General features: G+C 50.9%; 1 protein-coding gene across 3 annotated transcripts in view; it reads right to left on the bottom strand.

Moving 5' to 3' along the window:
- Positions 1-17,877, bottom strand: part of ARHGAP26 (Rho GTPase activating protein 26) — a 155,581-nt gene that overhangs the window by 108,491 nt on the left and 29,213 nt on the right. For all 3 annotated transcript variants that reach the window (XM_069772772.1, XM_069772773.1, XM_069772771.1), the window contains exons 6-11: positions 17,101-17,211; positions 16,118-16,222; positions 15,229-15,358; positions 14,738-14,838; positions 10,075-10,169; positions 804-882 (exon numbers count right to left, since the gene is read on the bottom strand). In XM_069772772.1, coding sequence (XP_069628873.1) covers positions 804-882; positions 10,075-10,169; positions 14,738-14,838; positions 15,229-15,358; positions 16,118-16,222; positions 17,101-17,211 — 621 coding nt within the window. The remainder of the gene's footprint in view (positions 1-803; positions 883-10,074; positions 10,170-14,737; positions 14,839-15,228; positions 15,359-16,117; positions 16,223-17,100; positions 17,212-17,877) is intronic.

Genomic DNA, 17,877 nt, shown 5'->3' with positions numbered 1-17,877 from the left:
CTTTTCGTATCCTGCTACACTTTTGGCCACGCTGAGGCACAGAGGCCCACAGTCTAGTCTTGCTCTGAGCACAAAGGCTGCTCGGCGGTGCTGAGTTTGCCGTTCATTGCTGGATGGCCGCCACTCCGAAACCGGGCAGGACCGTGCCACCAACGCACGGTGCCCGCACCAGCACCAAAGGAGCCCAGTCAGAACCAGCCGAAACTCTTCAAGCTCAGCAGTAAAGTTTGCATACGCGTTAAAAAACAAAAACCCAACAACTATGAGTTTTCTGAAAACCTCCATAATCCCTTCCAGAGGTGAGGAAGCCTGTGCAGCTTTGGCATGGCAGGAGCAAATACAGCAGCGAGGAGGCTATTGCTGAGCACGGGGAACAGGGGCTGCCCTCCTCCGCTCATACGAAATCTGCCATTCTCTGCAGGACCCAGAAACGGCTGCCAGATGAGTTGCAGGATTCAAAAAGCCCTGGAAATCTACAGCATATTTTCTTCCACTGCTCTTTTTGCCATGTTTTCCTTTCAGCACAGCACAGCAGCATGTTTGTGCTGGCCAAGCCTACCCTCCTCCTTTCCACTGCACCTTCAAGCAATCCAAGCACAGGAGATACAGTATTACCTCAAATATTTAACCAAGGGATTAAACTATTCTCTTGGCAGAAGGCGTGAGCTGCCCCACGGATACAGCTCTTGCACCGGCTGGCAGGCGCTGCGTGACAGCCTGCTTCGCAGCAAATAATCTGCCCCAGGCCACGAAAAGCTCTCCACAATTTTCTCCAATGCTTTTTCACTAATATTTCTGCTCACCGGTTCCCGGCCATCCATGGCTTCCATCCACAGCCTTCGGTCCTCTTCTGAAAGTGCCTGCATCGTGATCACGCCGGGCCTGTGGCGACAAAGGGAACACCATAAATAAACTGCAGGATGGAAAACAAAGACGACAAAGATAAATTCCTCATGAGAGAGAGAGAGGAGAACCTTCTTCCTCACCAAGCCCCAGCAGCATGGGGCTGAGCCCAGCCTGACCTCTGCAGGGATGTCCCTGCAGGTCCTAACCAGGACCAGTAAATGAGCAGAGGGTATCTCCAACAATCGACACCCATTTTCAGTGTTTTTAGTGTAAGAGAGCTGGATGCCAAATTCTTCCTCTGGCTTTCAGCCAGACAGCTCACCTGCGCTTGGGCGAAGCACGTCCATGCAACAGCAGGAGAAGGCAAGGAAGGTAACCAAGCAAGCAGGAGACCCACACATCCCAACCCCCACATCCCACCACCACCCCAATCATCGGCTCGTGGGGGGGACCTTCTGCTGCGTGAAGAATTTCATCCCTGACACGTTTCTGCCAGCGGGGCTGCTCCATTTCCCTGACCACATCCCTATACTGATGTTACATGCAGCAACGGCAGCGATGCGATCCTGGTCCGTGTGCCCCTGCCAGCAGCCTTGCAGCGGAGCGCAGCGAGGAGTCCCGGGGTGCCCCAGGGTGCTCGCTCCTGCACCGGCTGGTCCTGCCCGGCCCTGCCTGTGTTACATACACAACAGCTGCACTGTAAATCCAGCCTCCAAAAAATAACGCTGTGTTGGCTTATTTATTTTAATGAGAAGGGGAAAGAACAGGCCCAAGTGCCAGCAAAGCAAGCACGGGGAGCGAGGGGACACCACCAGTCCAGCCCTCGCCCCAGGGCCAACGCCACCTCCACCACTTGTAAGTGGACCTTAAGTCCACTCCTGGACTGCCCTTTCCATCCAAGGAGTTAAAACTTAATTATCGAGCTCCAATAAGCACGACCACCAAGGTCACGATGGATTTAACACGGTGGAGAGTATTTGCACAACTTCAGGTGTGGCTGTGTGTTTGCACAAGAGAGGAACATGCCGCAGAGGGCGAAAGCCAACGCTGTACTCCCACGGGTCGTGTCGTGGGCTGACATTTACTGCATCTCACTTGGCTGCAAGCTGTCAGGCTTTCCATCCTCAACATCCCAGCTCATCTTGCAGCCAGCAGATCCGGACACAAAAAGCCTAGCTAGCCCTATGCCTCCTCAACCTTGCGCCTTTGGGTACGGGTCTCCAGCCACCTAAGGGGCGGTTGTATCCGACCCGCTGCCGCTCCCAGCAAACCCCGCAGAGCACCTGGGGGACCGGGCAGAGGCCCAGGGCTCAGTGAGACAGCCGAGATGTGTTCTGTTTGTTTGGTCTAGTCATTCTGCTTCCTCCCAGGCTATTTTCAGATGCATTAGCAGAGCACGGCAGCTATTTCTGTAGGAGGAGAGTGAGCAGAAGCCCTGGCAACGGGGGAGATGCAGGCACGGCCAGAGCACTGTGCGACTCGGCGTGCTCGGGGCGGTTATGGGCGCTCCCTCTGCAGTAATGCTCATGGGGTTTCATCCCTTGAAAGTACGACAGCAGAGAACCTCTGACGCTGCTCTTCCCATCCACAGCAAAGCACAGCGGCTCCAGAAAGGCAGCGGAGAGCCAGGATCACCGCTTGCGGGGCACCGGGCTGCTGTGGCACAAGGTGGGAAGAGTGATTTAACCTCGGGAGCTGCCAACCGCCTGCGGACAGCGTTCAGCAGAGCGCATAGGCTCTTTTCGGTAGTAAATGCTCAAAAACTGATAAGGCCTGGGAAGAGGGGTTATTTCTAACTTGCACTTCCCAAAAGTGATTCAGCAGGAGAATGTGAGCTGCAACAACACTCTGCAAAAGTCATTTGGTCCTTGGTAAGACCCAATCCTCTGTTAGAAAATAAAACATTAACAGGGGCTCTCATAGTGGTGGGTTTGGCCCACCTTCTGTCGCTTCTGTGGTACGTACGAGCAAGGAATAAAGGATTAACCCTTCTCCCTAACTACGCTCCCCTTGCAACCAACCCAACAGTTGGCTTTCGGCACACACGCAGCAGCTTAGCGCTGTTTTACCAGCAGAAGCCGTGCATTCAGGCTTGCAACAGTCCCAGGTCCAAGTAAACCAGACATAATATGTTTGATCTCTGCTAATCCCATTGGTGAGTCAGTCAATACTCACCAGCTTAGTGGTTTGGAAGTTTACTCATTTTGAAAAGAAGAGGAAACCACTTAACCATCACCCCATTTGAGACACAAAACATTCAACATCCAACACCAAATATTTTCAAAACACTGAACAAAGCTCCTTGTTGTGCAAAGAGATTCAAGAGTAGCTCCTGGTACCTGAGGAGCTGCAGTGGCACTGGCTACAGGCTGACAGCAAATCCTTCCCTCACGGCAGGAGCAGGCTTTTCCTTGGGTGACCAGAGGTCTCAGCTGCACCCCCTTCCAGCCAGGGCTTAAGTCTGAGCTTAAGGCAAGCTGCTGCTGAAGGCACAGATATCCCAGGCAGAAAGCCTTGGGAAGGCTCTAGCTCAACTAGGGAGACACGGGAAAAGGAAATACTGGGATTTCTGTCTCTTTAGTCGAGACATTAAACCAAAGAAATTTAAACCATTCATTCACGGTAAATTCGACACTGGACTCCCAGCGAAGCAACGAGGTCCTAGGGAGACAATACTGGTATCTGGCATGCCAGGTTCCCTCATGCACAGGGCAAAAAGGTGATAACATGAAAATGTTTGTTCTGCCTTTGAGCAGATAACAACTCTTTGGGCTTCACTTCAAAGTCAAACTTATTTAACAGCATGAGGGGAGGGGCTGTGAAACTGAATTAAAAAGCTATTTACATTGCAAATAGCTCTGCATTTCCTCCCACAGTGTTCATTTGCCAAGGCACCCATTGCACCACTTTCCTGAGCAGAGCTGTCCTCCTAGTTGTGATAAATTTAAAATGCACCCCACACATTACGCCTCATTCACTATTTATTTGGACGATGCCCACGGGGTACCACGTGCTTAATAGTCAGGTAGTATGGCTGGCGCTGAAACAGCGTCCTACTAATGCTATCAACATGCAGCCGTGTGCGACTCACTGTCTGCAGCCAGCCTCATTTTCACAGGGTTTCCTTGAAGATCAACGATTTCCAAAAGTGTGCTCATTCGATTACAGGCATCTCAATTATTCAGTGTAAAGCTTGAGACAAGGAAGGCCCTTCTCTGACTTCCTTTCCCAAAAGATAAACAAAACAGATCTGTCTTTGTTCCCTCACCTAACACACAAATGATCCTGAATACTGGAGCTTAGCTAGATTTTGCTGTTGGGTGGCTCATATCCCCTCCCAAAGCCTGATGTGGCATGCACACGGACACACACTGGAGGAGCCTCCTTTACCCTGGTGGCTCTGCCCACCCGAGCCAGCCCCGAGACTGTCGCATCAGGACAGCAGGACGCCCTCCTGGATCCGACAGGTAAGATGCACAAACATGAACTGTTGTGGCAAACAAGATAAAGGACCTGCTCATTCATTACTAGATGCTGCATCATACATTTCAACCTCCAGGCACCAAAAACCTTTGCCTTCTTCTGGGATGCAAGGTGGGGAATAGGACATTTTGTGATCAGAAGGAATCTATTTCTAAACTGAGTGGATGCAGGAGCATGAGACCAGAGTAGAACATGGTAAACACTTTGCAAGAAAGTATATTTTCAATATGCTACAATCTAAAAACTAAAGATATTTTTCCATACAAGACCATACAGGAAATTTGAATTTTCTCAATATCTCAGCTTTTGTGAAAAACAGCCTGGTTTTAAGGAGCTATGACTAAGCACGCGGAGAAAATTAGAAAGTCCAATAGCTTTTCCTTCTTCCAGAAAAACAAACAAATAATGAAAGCAATAGAAACAGATAAGAACTTTCAACTCCTGTAGCAGCTTATCATACTGAGACGATCTAAACTGCTGAATGAAAAAACACGAGCGCGGATTAATAACAGGGTCTCAAGGGCTGAGCGGAGTTGAACGCACGGAGAAGTTTGCAGTCCCGGTCTGAGCAGAGCAGTGTACCCACACACTGCTGGCACCCCAGGCAGGACCACAGTTGTGGGGTGCTGGTCCAGGCACCAGCACCCAGACGTGGCCCCAAAAAGATGAGAAAAGATGTAAATAAGGGGGAGACTTTGTTCCTGAATTCAGAAGGACTCACTTGTCAATGTAAAGCTTAAAGCACTGTCAGTACAACCACCGCCAGCACGCTCCACAGGGGCAGGGACCGAGGTGGGTCTCCGTGGCTGCCGAGGGGTGAATGAGCTTCATCTGCTCGCTGCCAGCACGCCTGTGAAAACCCCATGAATCGCTTTGTTTAAAAGGTCACTGGAAAGGCAACACCAGCAGAGGAACAAGTACAAGTTGTATTGCACGTGCTGTCCAAAGCACCGGCGAGAGCCGCCGGCCGGCCACTGGGAACACCGGCAGAGGTGGGGTGGCCGCCCGGCCCCGGCGCTGGGAAGCCGGGAGCGTGCCCCGCCGCAGTCAGGGTGGCACTCGGAAAGAAATACGCAGATCTGTAAAGTGTGTACCCAGAGCAAGGCCAACAACCTACCTACTGAAAACCATCTGGTCAGGGAAATGCTTGGGCAGGTGCATCGCAGCTCACCTGCCCCGATGCCAACCATTGCGTAGCCCGACCGAGCGCGGTGCCAGCCACCTTGGGGGCACGCAGGCGGTAGCCCAGGGGAACGGCATTAAGTGCAGAGTTTACTGCCTTTAGGAACAGCTAAGACACCAAAACCCCCAAATTTTGAATACCTCCTGTTCCCATAAAAGCCAATTGGTATTAGAAGCACTTCGCTTCTGGCGCAGAGCAATGACCTACATTATCCTAAATTACAAAGCCTTTGTCATCAGCCAAACGAGATACTCCTCCTCCTAAGGCTCATTTTGTAAGACACTGGCTGTCATCCCTGTTTACCTTGTTTACAAAACTGATTTAATGCATAGAGACTACAAATAAGTTTAGTCAGAAAAAAAGAGCATTAACAGTAAAGCACAGTATCCATCACACTGGGAATGCATTTCAGCCAGACACTAGAACACCATTCTGGGGCTAATTTTGCTGTAACAAAGCAATAAAATATACCTAACTTCCCACATTGAAAATCAGAACTATTTGCAAATGCAGTGTCAGGGATTTCTTAGACCTCTCACAAACACCTGTACCACGGCTTTTCAGTCTTCAGCATTGGGAACTTCAGCATCTCCTTATCAGACAACAAGAAAAGGAAGAAATGTTGTAACAACAGATCAGGCTTAAGATTTTCAGCTCAGTAGTGCTGAATCATCCTTACAGGAGAAAAAACAAAATTTTTTACCCCCTAACAAGCAACAGCTTCTCTGGGTGTTATTAAAAAAGCTCCAAGCCTACACCCCATGTTGCATGTATACCAGTTTCCCAAAATGCAACACTGACAACAAGCCCATTTCTGTGCTGATGAACACAGTCAGGGAAGAACCAGCCGAGGCTGCCACCTCTAGGCTGTACAGCAAACCAGGAGCTGGACGATTGTCCCCTCGCTCCTGTGTCTGTGTCAGCACCACAACACTGGGATTACACTGCATCCTACAACACCGTGCAAGTTAGTAGGGACAGAGCCTGAAAAGCTACGCAAATTTTATGGTGATAGAAGATAAAAAGACTTGAGTAGAAAGTGAAATTTCCTCTTATGTACTTATATGCATGTGTGGCTGTTAGCACGGGATTTGATACACAAGCAAACTGTAAGTACGTATGGGTTTTATACTGCCAGCTCCAGCAGGAGACAGAGGAACAACCCTGGCCCCAAGCACCACCGGCGCTCCTTCCTCCTCCTACCCCAGTTAGTAAGATGGACACAACTTGTCAGGCCATAATAAAACAAACTGGTAACTAAGCCAGTCTGTGCACAAAGAACTAAGGCTCTAGGAAGGCCTGGGAAGAAAGCGGACTTCACATTGCCCCCATGGCACCAAGGCACACAAGTAACTCACCGAAAGCCACAGAGCAACACTGCAGTGGAGCACGGGCTACCTGCACCCACCGCAGAGCCCCACGCGGACACCGGCTTGCAGGTGCCTTTGCAACGTTATTTAAGTGTAATCTGTTGCAGCAGTAAGAGATGTTTTGGACACAGATGTTGGGAGGCAGCGACGGGTCACATATCGAGCATTGCTGGAGGCATCAATGGGCTTTGTACATTGCACAGTCACAGGTTTCAACCCAGAGCCCGTGGATCCCTAGTGAGTGACACTGCTCCGGAGGGGTCCGCAGCAGACAGCCCAGAAAAGCCAACCAAACACCAACAGGATGCGTATCTGGGAAGATACAGAGGGAACACACAAACTGAAATCTGCCAAAACCCACAGCAGCAAGCCATGCCTCTTGCTCTAGCTGAGGAAGGCACGCATGCAGCCCAGTGTATTCTCGGTCCACACTTACTTCAGAAGGGACAATCCAATTTAATTGTCCATAGGAAGCAAGCGATGTGTACAGAAAAATCTTCCTGCTCTCTTAATCCACCTACTTCCAAGCTAACCTTCTGAAAGGCAGTTTCAAACTTCAGGAGTGCACTCCGGTGGCATTATTCACCCTTACCTCTGAACACCACAAATGCATGTGGTTTTCTCAGTATCACAGTGTTCTCCTGGGCTGGCTTAACGAAAGGTGACTGCGTGAACCTATCAAGTTACGAGATACTTGACTCTTGCAGGACGTTGGCTACAATACTAATTCTCATTTAGAAGTTGCATACAGAAAACAAAGGGGAAAACTGCTGTAAGTCAAAACACAGTACATATGTGAGACAGAGAAGCATCTTGGGGATGTTTTTCTTAATCATATCCAGACTTCCTGCATGGGGCTGAAGAACAAGACATCAAGTTTCTGACTTCTCTATTAGTAGAAACAATAAACAAACACAAAACAAAAAGCCACCGCCCACCCCCCCAAAAAAAACCAGCCCGAGACAAAAAGCCCACTACACAAACCAGCCTTCTCCATTCTGCGAAAACAGACACAGACACTGCTCCACTTAGCCTTTGGTCAAAGGTATCCTATCATTTGTGGTCAGCAGGCTTGGGTGGAGAGTGTGGGCTGAAGTTTTTGCCTGTGCTTGGGTCCTTACACCAGAGATTATCTCCTCCAGCACGAAATGGAAAGCAATGCCTCCAAAGGCATTATCTTCCTGCTGCCCGAGCCTGGCTGAGCTCCTGACCAGCAGGCACAGATATCCCTCCCTGTGGTGCCCAGGTGAGCCCCAGCACCTCTGGCTCCAACCAGGCACCTCTGCACAAGGAGCTCCAGGTCACCCATGGTCCCCAGGGCCATGCAGCAAAGCCAGGACAGACTCCAGCAGGACGGCTGCAGGGTGGCATCCACACGCTGCCAATCCCTGATAATCCTGGGCTGGCAAGGAAACCATTCCTCGATACATACCGCTTTGTAAAACAGGCCAAATCACAAGTGCCAGGCAAGGTGAAGGTGATCTCCAGCAAACCCTGGCCATTGACAGGATCACCTGAAGCCCTGATGGTGCCAAATTTCCCAACACTCAGCATGGCTATCCCAGTCAGGGGGAGACAGGGTGGGCACATCACACTCTCTTTTGGCCATGGCAAAACCTGTTGCCTGCTCTTCCTCTTAGCTCAACTATTTTGGAAATAACTATTATTTTAGACAACTCATGACAAATTCTGATACCAAAAATACGTAGAGTTGCCTGTATATTGGGGGGAAAACCAGCCTTTTATTTCATGTTTTCTGCTCTCGCTGTCCTCTTGGGCAGAGGCAAACTCTTGCAGCAGGAACATGTACGTGAAATGAGCAATTTCTCAGGTTTCCCCGCCTTTGCCGCTCCCCTGCCATTATTTACATTTAGTAGGCATATTTCTGGAGTAGCTCTTGATCCCATGCCTAGCAGGCTCCAGACATCAAGGAAAGGTTCAGCTGCCTCTGAACACGCTGCAGAAGAAAACTATTGTGGTGGCTGGCTTCTCCTCCTCCCAGTTTTATTTTGATTTTCACATTAAAAAAAAATATCCTCAAGGCATAGGAAAAAAAATCCCCATGTCAGCAAAAATACTGCAGCTTTCTGGAGGAAAACACAGCTACGGAGAGTGGGAGGCAGCCCCAGGGTTATCTTATCCCTCAGCCAACACAGGCAGAGCTCCATCACCCCAACCCCTCCCTGCCTTGGGCTGGCAGCAAGAGGGGCTGGCAGCAAAACTCTGCAGAAGCATAGGCTGGGCAGGGGAAGGTACTGCAGGTTATTCCAGCGTTATTCAACACCTCGGGTTTTGACAAACTCGGGTTTTCCCAAGACCTCGTGGGCATTCCTGCAGTGGCCAGGGGAGGGGAGGACAGCTGGAACATGAACGGGCACACAACTGGGAGGGCACAGACATTCAGTGACTCTGGAGTGAGCTTTTGTAAGCCATGTAAACTTCCTGCAGCAAGGAAGATATGAGGCAGTGACTAATACCACTTGGAATAGCAACCCCAGCCTGGTTTTCCTGTTTATATATGCAAGCCATGCGTGATGCTAATTAGATATGATAACAGGCTCTCATTCCTAGGCGCTATAGATTGAATCCACACATACATCTGGTTCAGCTGCTACATGATAAATCACATCAGAAAGCATTTTACTCCTTCAGGAAAAAGAAGTGAACGTAAAGTGCCCGGAGGTGCGAGCTGGACTTCCATTATTGCCCATCCATAGTGCACCAGCAACAGCCACTCTCCAGCACAAAAGCTGAAGTTATTCCAACACATACCCAGTGCTGGAAAGAGGCATCATATCCCTGCCAAAACACCCACAGAGCATCTTTTCCATACTTGCAATCATTTACCTTACGTCGCCAAAGATTGCAGAAGTGCTAAAACACCACTAAAGTTTGAGAGACTTGAGTAAACTCGACAGCTTGTAAACCGAAGCACTAACTGAATATATCGAGAGCACCTGGCTAGAAGCACTAGGGAGAAGTGTATTTCCATGGACTAATGCTTTCCATTCACAGAGGGTATGACTAAAGGAGAAGAAAAACACAGAAACTGCACAAGAACTACCCAGGAAAGCCAAGTACAGATGAGTGCAACCTTTCCCTATGCATGGCTAGTGCAACCCCCAGCATGCGCATTCTTTCAGCAACCCGGGCTGCAGGTACGCCAAGGCTGTGATGCCCCTTGGTACTCACCGATCAACAGCTTCCACATCAAAGCAAAACCTCTTCTCAATCGAGTCGGTTTTCCGCCGTGTGCAAGATTTGAGGATAACAGCTTCATCTTCTCCCTGAGAAGAGATAAAATCGCAGATAAGGCCGAGAACAATCAACCAACCGTGTGCCTGTCCCCAGCACCCACTGCGCTTTCAATGAACGTGTTCCAACCTGGGGGGATTTGGCAATATCAGCCTGCTAGAAATATATATTTATATATCTGACATAAGGACTTGTCTTTTCACCCTTGCAAACATGTTTAGTCCAAAACCTTTCACAACGAAACTTCCTTTCAGAATGCACTCGATTAAATTTGTGCATTAAGCATCACGCGACCCACGCTTCAGGCAGGCAGGGAGTGTTGGACCACAACTTTTGGGCAAAGTCAGCTTTATTTTCCATTGCTGAACAATGCATCATAGACCTGGCTGTCAATTTTCACTCCAGGCTGCATTTTTGGCAGCATTCTGCACACGAGAACTCTTAATGGGAGCAAACACGTCTTAAAATGTTTATTATATAACAAAGCAACAACAAAACCATTCTCCCATCCAGGCATCTGCATCCAAGTTGTACTGGATTTCCACATGCCAAGCAGCAATCCGGCAGGATCCGCGTGCACTGCTGTCCTCTGCTGGAGGAAATCCCTGCTCAGTCCCTGCCAGCACAGACATTGCTCCTCCTGCAATTTTTAAAATCCACTGATGACTCAACAGAAAATGAATTCTGAACAAGTTCCTGGAGATGGCCACTTTTCTGTGCTCTCTGTGCTGTTCTCGATGACACCTTGGCTGACCACCCTGTTCCGTGACATCACCATTTTTCCAGGAAACATATTTAGAAACAGAATCACAGAATCGTTTAGCTTGGAAAGGACCTTAAGATCATCAAGTCCAACCATTAACCTAACGCTGCCAGGTCCACCACTCAGCCATGTCCCTAAGTGCCACATCTGCACGTCTTTTAAATACCTCCAGGGCTGGTGACTCAACCGCTTCCCTGGGCAGCCTGTTCCAATGCCTGACAACCCTTCGGGTGAAGAAATTTCTCCTAATATCCAACCTAAACCTCCCCTGGTGCAACCTGAGGCCAATTCCTCTCGTCCTATTGCTTGATGCTTGGGAGAAGAGACCGACCCCCACCTCGCTACAACCTCCTTTCAGGTAGTAGTAGAGAGTGATGAGGTCTCCCTCAGCCTCCTTTGTCCAGACTAAACAGCCCCAGTTCCCTCAGCTGCTCCTCAGAAGACTTGTGCTCCAGACCCTTCACCAGCTTTGTTGCCCTTCTCTGGACACGCGCCAGCACCTCCATGTCTTTCTTGGGGTGAGGGGCCCAAAACCGAACATGGTATTCAAGGTATCACCTCACCAGTGCCAAGTACAGGGGGACGACCACTGCCCTAGTCCTGCTGGCCACACTATTTCCGATACAAGCCAGGATGCTGTTGGCCTTCTTGGCCACCTGGGCACACTGCTGGCTCATATTCAGCCGGCTGTCAACCAGCACCCCCAGGTCCTTTTCCAGCCACTCTTCCCCAAGCCTGTAGCACTGTGTGGGGTTGTTGTGACCCAAGTGCAGGACCCGACACTGAGCTTTGTTGAACCTCATACAATTGGCCTCGGCCCATTGATCCAGCCTGTTCAGATCCCTCCGTAGAGCCTTCCTGCCCTCCAGCAGATCAACAGTCCTGCTCAACTTGGTGTCAGCTGCAAACTTACCAAGAGTCCACTCGATCCCCTCAACCAAATCATTGATAAAGATATTAAACAGAACTGTCCCCAGTACCGAGCCCTGGGGAACACCACTTGTGACTGGATGCCAACTGGATTTAACTCCATTCACCACCACTCTTTGGGCCCGGCCATCCAGCCAGGTTTTTACCCAGGGAAGAGTACGCTCATCTAAGCCATGAGCAGCCAGTTTCTCGAGGAGAATGCTGTGGGAAAGAGAGTCAAAGGCTTTACTAAAGTCCAGGTAGACAACATCCACAGCCTTTCCCTCATCCACTAAGTGGGTCACCTTGTCACAGAAGGAGATCAGGTTGGTCAAGCAGGAGCTGCCTTTCATAAACCCATGCTGACTGGGCCTGATCGCCTGGTTGTCCTGTATGTGCTGTGTGAGGGCACTCAAGATGATCTGCTCCATAACCTTCCCTGGCACCAAGGTCAGACTGACTGGCCTTTAGTTCCCTGGATCTTCCTTCCCGTCCTTCTTGTAGATGGGAGTCGCATTTGCTAACCTCCAGTCAGCTGGGACCTCCCCAGTTAGCCAGAACTGCTGATAAATGATTGAAAGTGGCTTGGTGAGCACTTCTGCCAGCTCTCTCAGTACCCTGGGGTGGATCCCATCTGACCCCATAGACGTGTGTGTGTCTAAGTGGTGTAGCAGGTCACTAACCCTTTCCCCTTGGTTTGTGGGGGCTCATTCTGTTCCCCATCCCTGTCTTCCAGCTGAGGGGGCTGGGTACCTGGAGAACAACTGGTCTTACTATTAAAGACTGAGGCAAAGAAGGCATTAAGTACCTCAGCCTTTTCCTCATCCTTCGTCACTATGTTTCCCCCCGCATCCAATAAAGGATGGAGATTCTCCTTAGCCCTCCTTTTGTTGATAATGTATTTATAGAAACATTTTTTATTGTCTTTTACGGCAGTAGCTAGATGAAGTTCTAGCTGGGCTTTGACCCTCCTTATTTTCTCCCTGCATAACCTCACAACATCCTTGTAGTCCTCCTGAGCTGCCTGCCCCTTCTTCCAAAGGTCATAAACTCTTTTTTCCCCGAGTTCCAGCCAAAGCTCTCTGTTCAGTCAGGCCGGTCTTCTTCCCCACCAGCTCATCTTTCAGCACATGGGGACAGCCCGCTCCTGCGCCTTTACGATTTCCTTCTTGAAGCACGTCCAGCCTTCCTGGACCCAGAAGAGACCCGAGAAGACAGACTTGAGAGAGCTCCCTGCAGGGCTTCTCCCTGGGGTTCAGCAGAGGTTACCTGCACCCGGTTCTCCCCAGCCTGGCCCGCTGCTGGCACGAGGCTGCTCCCAAGCTCGGTATTCATGGAATGCCCCCGCTTCAAACCCACTAAAATCCGGCTCCAGCCACAGCCCAAGGCACCTTCACGAGTGTGTCACCACGCACAGCGTCCTTTGTGACCCACGAGCGCTGGGTCCTCCTGCAGCACCAACATCGCCTGTCGCTTGGCACCTGCTCCAGCCGGACCCCGAAACACCAGCAGTGCGGCCACAAGCCCCTGGGCTGCTCCGCACCCCGACGCCTGTGCTGGTCATCGCTGACAGACTCTGCAGCCCCGGTAGCGCTGCCCCAGCATAGGGAGCGTTTCATGCCAGGATCGTGCAAGCCACGAGACCCTGGGCGAGCAGCCCCACTGGCGCGGTGGCTGCCGCAGCACACTGGAGCAGGGCTTCTGCCCTGCACAAGAAGGGCTCACGGTTGTGCCAGCAGCGGCCGTGCCCCGGGGTGCAGGGGAAGCCGTAAAATGGGAAGAGACCACATGAAACACAGCGCAGCCGCTGATGATTACAGGGCTGGGATATTTTAATGCCGAGGTATAATGAAGATGCTCCGAGGCAAGAGGAAATTAATTTTAAAAGTTGCCCTCCCCACAGATGACTCCCTTTGCCAGCACGGAGCTGTGCGGCAGCCTGTCCAGCTGCCTGAGGTGCTCCCCTGCAAGGGGATAATGTTTGCCAACCGCCCCAGCCGGGAACACTCTGGGGGGGTCTATTGTTCCTTCTGTATAGAGGAGCAAAGCCAGTCCCAGCTACAGCTGGGCTTATGCTGCCCCAGGAGCAGTGGGGCACATGGTGTGCGCTGGCCCCCTACACCCCACATCCACTGTTCCCCCTGCTCCTCCATACCCCCTCGGGGCCAAAGAGAGCTCCAGGCTCTCCTGTGGCTCTGTCTAAACCAAAACAATTTCATTGGCCAAGTCACAGGCATTGGGAAAGAAGCTAAATAATGAACAGGTTCTCTCCTCCAGGCCTTGGAGCAGGAACTAGGGACTGGGGAGCAGGCACCCACGGAGCTGGAGCACGGTGGGTACACGTGGCACGACCCCACTCCGCTCCCAGCCCTGACCACCACCTCCACCCATGGAAACAGCCACAGCCTCGCAGGGCACGGCGCAGATGCACGACCCACCATGTGCCCAGCATCCCCAGGAACAGCAAGAGTGGAACCAAAGATGCCGCTGCGCATGCTTCAGCTTTTAAAGGTCTCTCCTTTCACAAACAGAAATAAGTAAATAAAGGACAGACGTAAAAGCAAGAGGCAAAAGGCCCAGTCTCAGCCCAGAAGCAGCTGGAATATGGAGCTGGAGCACAAAACAAGGGGCTCTGTCCACTTGGGAAACTGGCTCTGCTCTCAGCACAGCTGACAGTTTCCAAAGATCTGTGGGGTTTGGGGGTTTTCTCGTCTTTTTTTTTTTTTTTTAAAAAAAAACAAGGTGCAGAGTTAATTTCCCATGTGGCACCCGCTCAGCCTAGAATGAATCTGACCCACTTCACTTGCATTTGTGTCACCTTGCTAAAAATGGTTCCCTTTGAGCCCAGGAGAGGATGCAGCCAGCAGCTCCGCAGTGCTCCTCCGCAGAGACCCTCAGGACATAGTTCTGCTGCCTGTTGGCACTCACCCCTTTTCCTCCAGATTTCTGGTCAAACGGCACCATCGTGATCCGCTTTGATTCCCTCTGGTACGTGCAGTAATGCTTCACCCAGGAAGTCCCAAAGTGACCTACAAAGCAAATGCAGTTTTTATTCCCAGAACTAGTACAGTTTCAGTGACCTCCCATTAATAACCTGTTATGTTTAACAATCATTTAACGTGACAGAATTCTGTACCTACAGTTCTTGTTGGACTTCGCAAGTGGATTAAGCATTATTACCCCCCTTCTCTTTAGGGTAAAGACTTTTATCACACACTGGCAGTGATTGTCCCTCCCAGGGAGAACCTGGGTCCTACATTCCCACCTTAATATCCCACCCACTGGGCCAATCCCTCTCTTTCACGGATCTTGCAGCCTGCTGAATTAGCTTTCATGCTCCATGCCCTGATAAACGACCTTCCCCAGGTGCCCGCTCGCCGCATTGCCCTGGCAGGCAGCTCCACCACCCAGACACCTACGTTTCTCCTGCACGTAGAGATAACCCTCCATCGTGTAAGGGCTGATGTTTTTGTGCTCGTGAGGATTCTCCTTCATCTTCTTCATCAAAGATTCAACCTCTGACCTTGTTCCTTCAAAACGATTTCTTGTCTGCAAATTAAAACAGGATTGCCTTCTCCAATGCATGGACCCAATGTGGCCTCCTCTGCAGCGAGGAGGCACCATGCAGGGGTGGGACCCCAGAGCTGGGTCGCCACAGCCCATGTGGGAAATGGGACCAGGGGAGCCCACTGCCAGCCACAGGACAGGTTTTCTTCCTGGGCCTGGATTTAAGCTAAGAGAAAAATACTATGACAATTGGCAAGTTGTTTGTATTACCAGTTTTGTGAAAAAGTTGTTTCAAAAGAATGAAACCAGTCTGCATCCTTGGGAGAAAAAGTAATTTTATAACAAGAGAGCAAAGCAAAGCTGCAATGTCAACATGCCAAAACCCCACACACACATCCAACGTGCGGGCAGCACGCACGCTGGCCACAGCCACAGCTGGCAGAAGGGCTCCGCTCCACAGCCCACAGACTGGGATGGCAAAAAGTGCTGCACTTCCCAGGATGAACAGCACTTTGAAACACTTGCAAAATGGTTTGAAACACTCACTAAAATCACAGGGCACCCAACGACATCTGCCCGCTGGCTGGGGAAGCTGGGCCTCTGTGTTTGGCCGTAGGGAATGAACTACCCATGTAGGCCGTGTATATGATGTAGCGTCATTTATAAAAAAGAATTTGCTTTCAACAACACAGTCAAAGCCTTTGCTTGATGGCATACAGAAAAAAGGAGAATAAAACCTTTATTAAAATATATCAACAGTCACGGCAACGGACGCATGGCACAGGCACATGGCACACTTACGTTCTGGATGCTGATTGTCAGCTCTGTCTTGAAATCGCTGAAGTCCTTTGCAAGCTCGTAGCCATGGTGGTAGAAAGTGAAAAGCCCCTGCAGAAAGGCCAGCAGCTGCGTTGGGGTAAAACGAATCAAGACAGTCAGTAAAGACCCACAGCTACTTTCAGAGCAACCGCTGCCGAGGGGAAGCATCCCTGCAACTCCCCGGGGTGGAGGGGCTTGCTGGCAGTCCCTAGGAAGATGTCCCGTTCCTCGTTTCATTTTCAAAACCTCCTCTGAATGGACCCCAAAGCTGAGTCTGTGCTTCCTTCCCCCAAAGCCAAGGCAAGCCCCCACCCCAGGACCCCCGCCAGCTCTGTCCCCCCTCCCTGCATCACCCAAGCCCCGGGGTCACTGAGAGCAGAGCCGGGAGGTGTCAGGCAAAGCAGGCAGCACGCTGCCATTCCCCGCGTTGTGCCTCTCCTGACTCTGAGTTACTCTTCGGTCAGCAGGAATTACCTTTGCAAAGAGCTGCAGGGGTTTGGCACTTCCCGGAGGAGCTTTAAAGGACTTAGCACTTGAGCAAAGGTAAATCTTAGAAAACTTTTTTTTTTTCCTACTTCTGTCACTCATGCACTCTTTTTCCCTTCTGAACATTAGTTACAGTTCTTTCTTTTTTTTCCCCCCCATCAAGCCTATTTTTCTTTTAATTGCCAGTAGGCCTCTCAGTCCAGCCCACCATGACAGAGATGCCTGCACAGTAAAAAATGAAATGTTTCCAGCAAGTGCATGGCTGCCAAGCTAACGGCTGTGTGTCCCAAGGCTCACACGGGTGCCCTCTCCCCTCAAATCTCCCTCTGAGAGAGGGGCTGCAAGGTGAGGCTGGAGCCCCCCAGCCATCCCACTGCAGGGATGCCCCACACTGCAGCCAGCCCGGCTCCCCACGAGCCCAACTTCTCCATGCAAACCCCCATTTTTTGCAGGCTGAGGCAGTTTGAGTGCTCACTTACAGGCTCCACAAACTCAAACATCTTTCTCTCCTGGACCTCTTGCACCTTGAAGACATACTCCAGGGAGACTTCGTAGAAATGCTGCCGAACCAGGTCCACCTGGCTGTCTGCCTGCAAGCACCGGGGAGATTAAAGAGGAAATACGAAGTTACTACTGACCAGGAGCACTTGGCCTTGCAACCAGAGGACATCTGGGTCTAATGGGAACGTGTCCATGCAGAACAAATTCAGCTTCAGACCCCAGTCCAGGGCTGGACAGATGGCACAGCTCTTTCATCAGCTGAAAAATGACACATTCTCACCTCCCTGACAGCTGTGCAGAAAAGCACGCTGAGAAGCTTGAAAAATGAGAAGTTGCTGCATACTTGACAATAAAAGGCAATTCTCTGCTTTCTGGAAAGCACCGCAACGGGAGACTGCCCGGAGTGTCCCAGGACCGAACCAGGCAGTACACGTGCCCCACCACCCTCTTCAGCAAGCGTGTCGCTTTGGTGGATCAGCAGGTAGCAAATCCCCTCTGCTTTGCAGCTAAAGCCCAAGGGAGCAAAACCAGGGATATGCCCCAATGCCAGTGCATAAAAATAACCTTGTCACGCACGCAGAGCAGAGCCGCTGCACCGAAAGTGGGGTGAGGGACATGGGTATCCCCAGCACACGTTGCTGCTACTTTTGCAAGTGACACTTTGCGTAGAGCAACCTGGGGTGTCACCAATGCCGGTGGTGCCCACGGGGAGGTCAGTCTGGGTGACCCACCATCTCTCTGACCTCAGCGCCAGT

This window comes from Haliaeetus albicilla, chromosome 27, assembly GCF_947461875.1.
Source record: "Haliaeetus albicilla chromosome 27, bHalAlb1.1, whole genome shotgun sequence".
In the NCBI taxonomy this organism is placed as follows: Eukaryota; Metazoa; Chordata; class Aves; order Accipitriformes; family Accipitridae; genus Haliaeetus; species Haliaeetus albicilla.
This window is presented reverse-complemented; position numbering and strand designations above follow the sequence as displayed.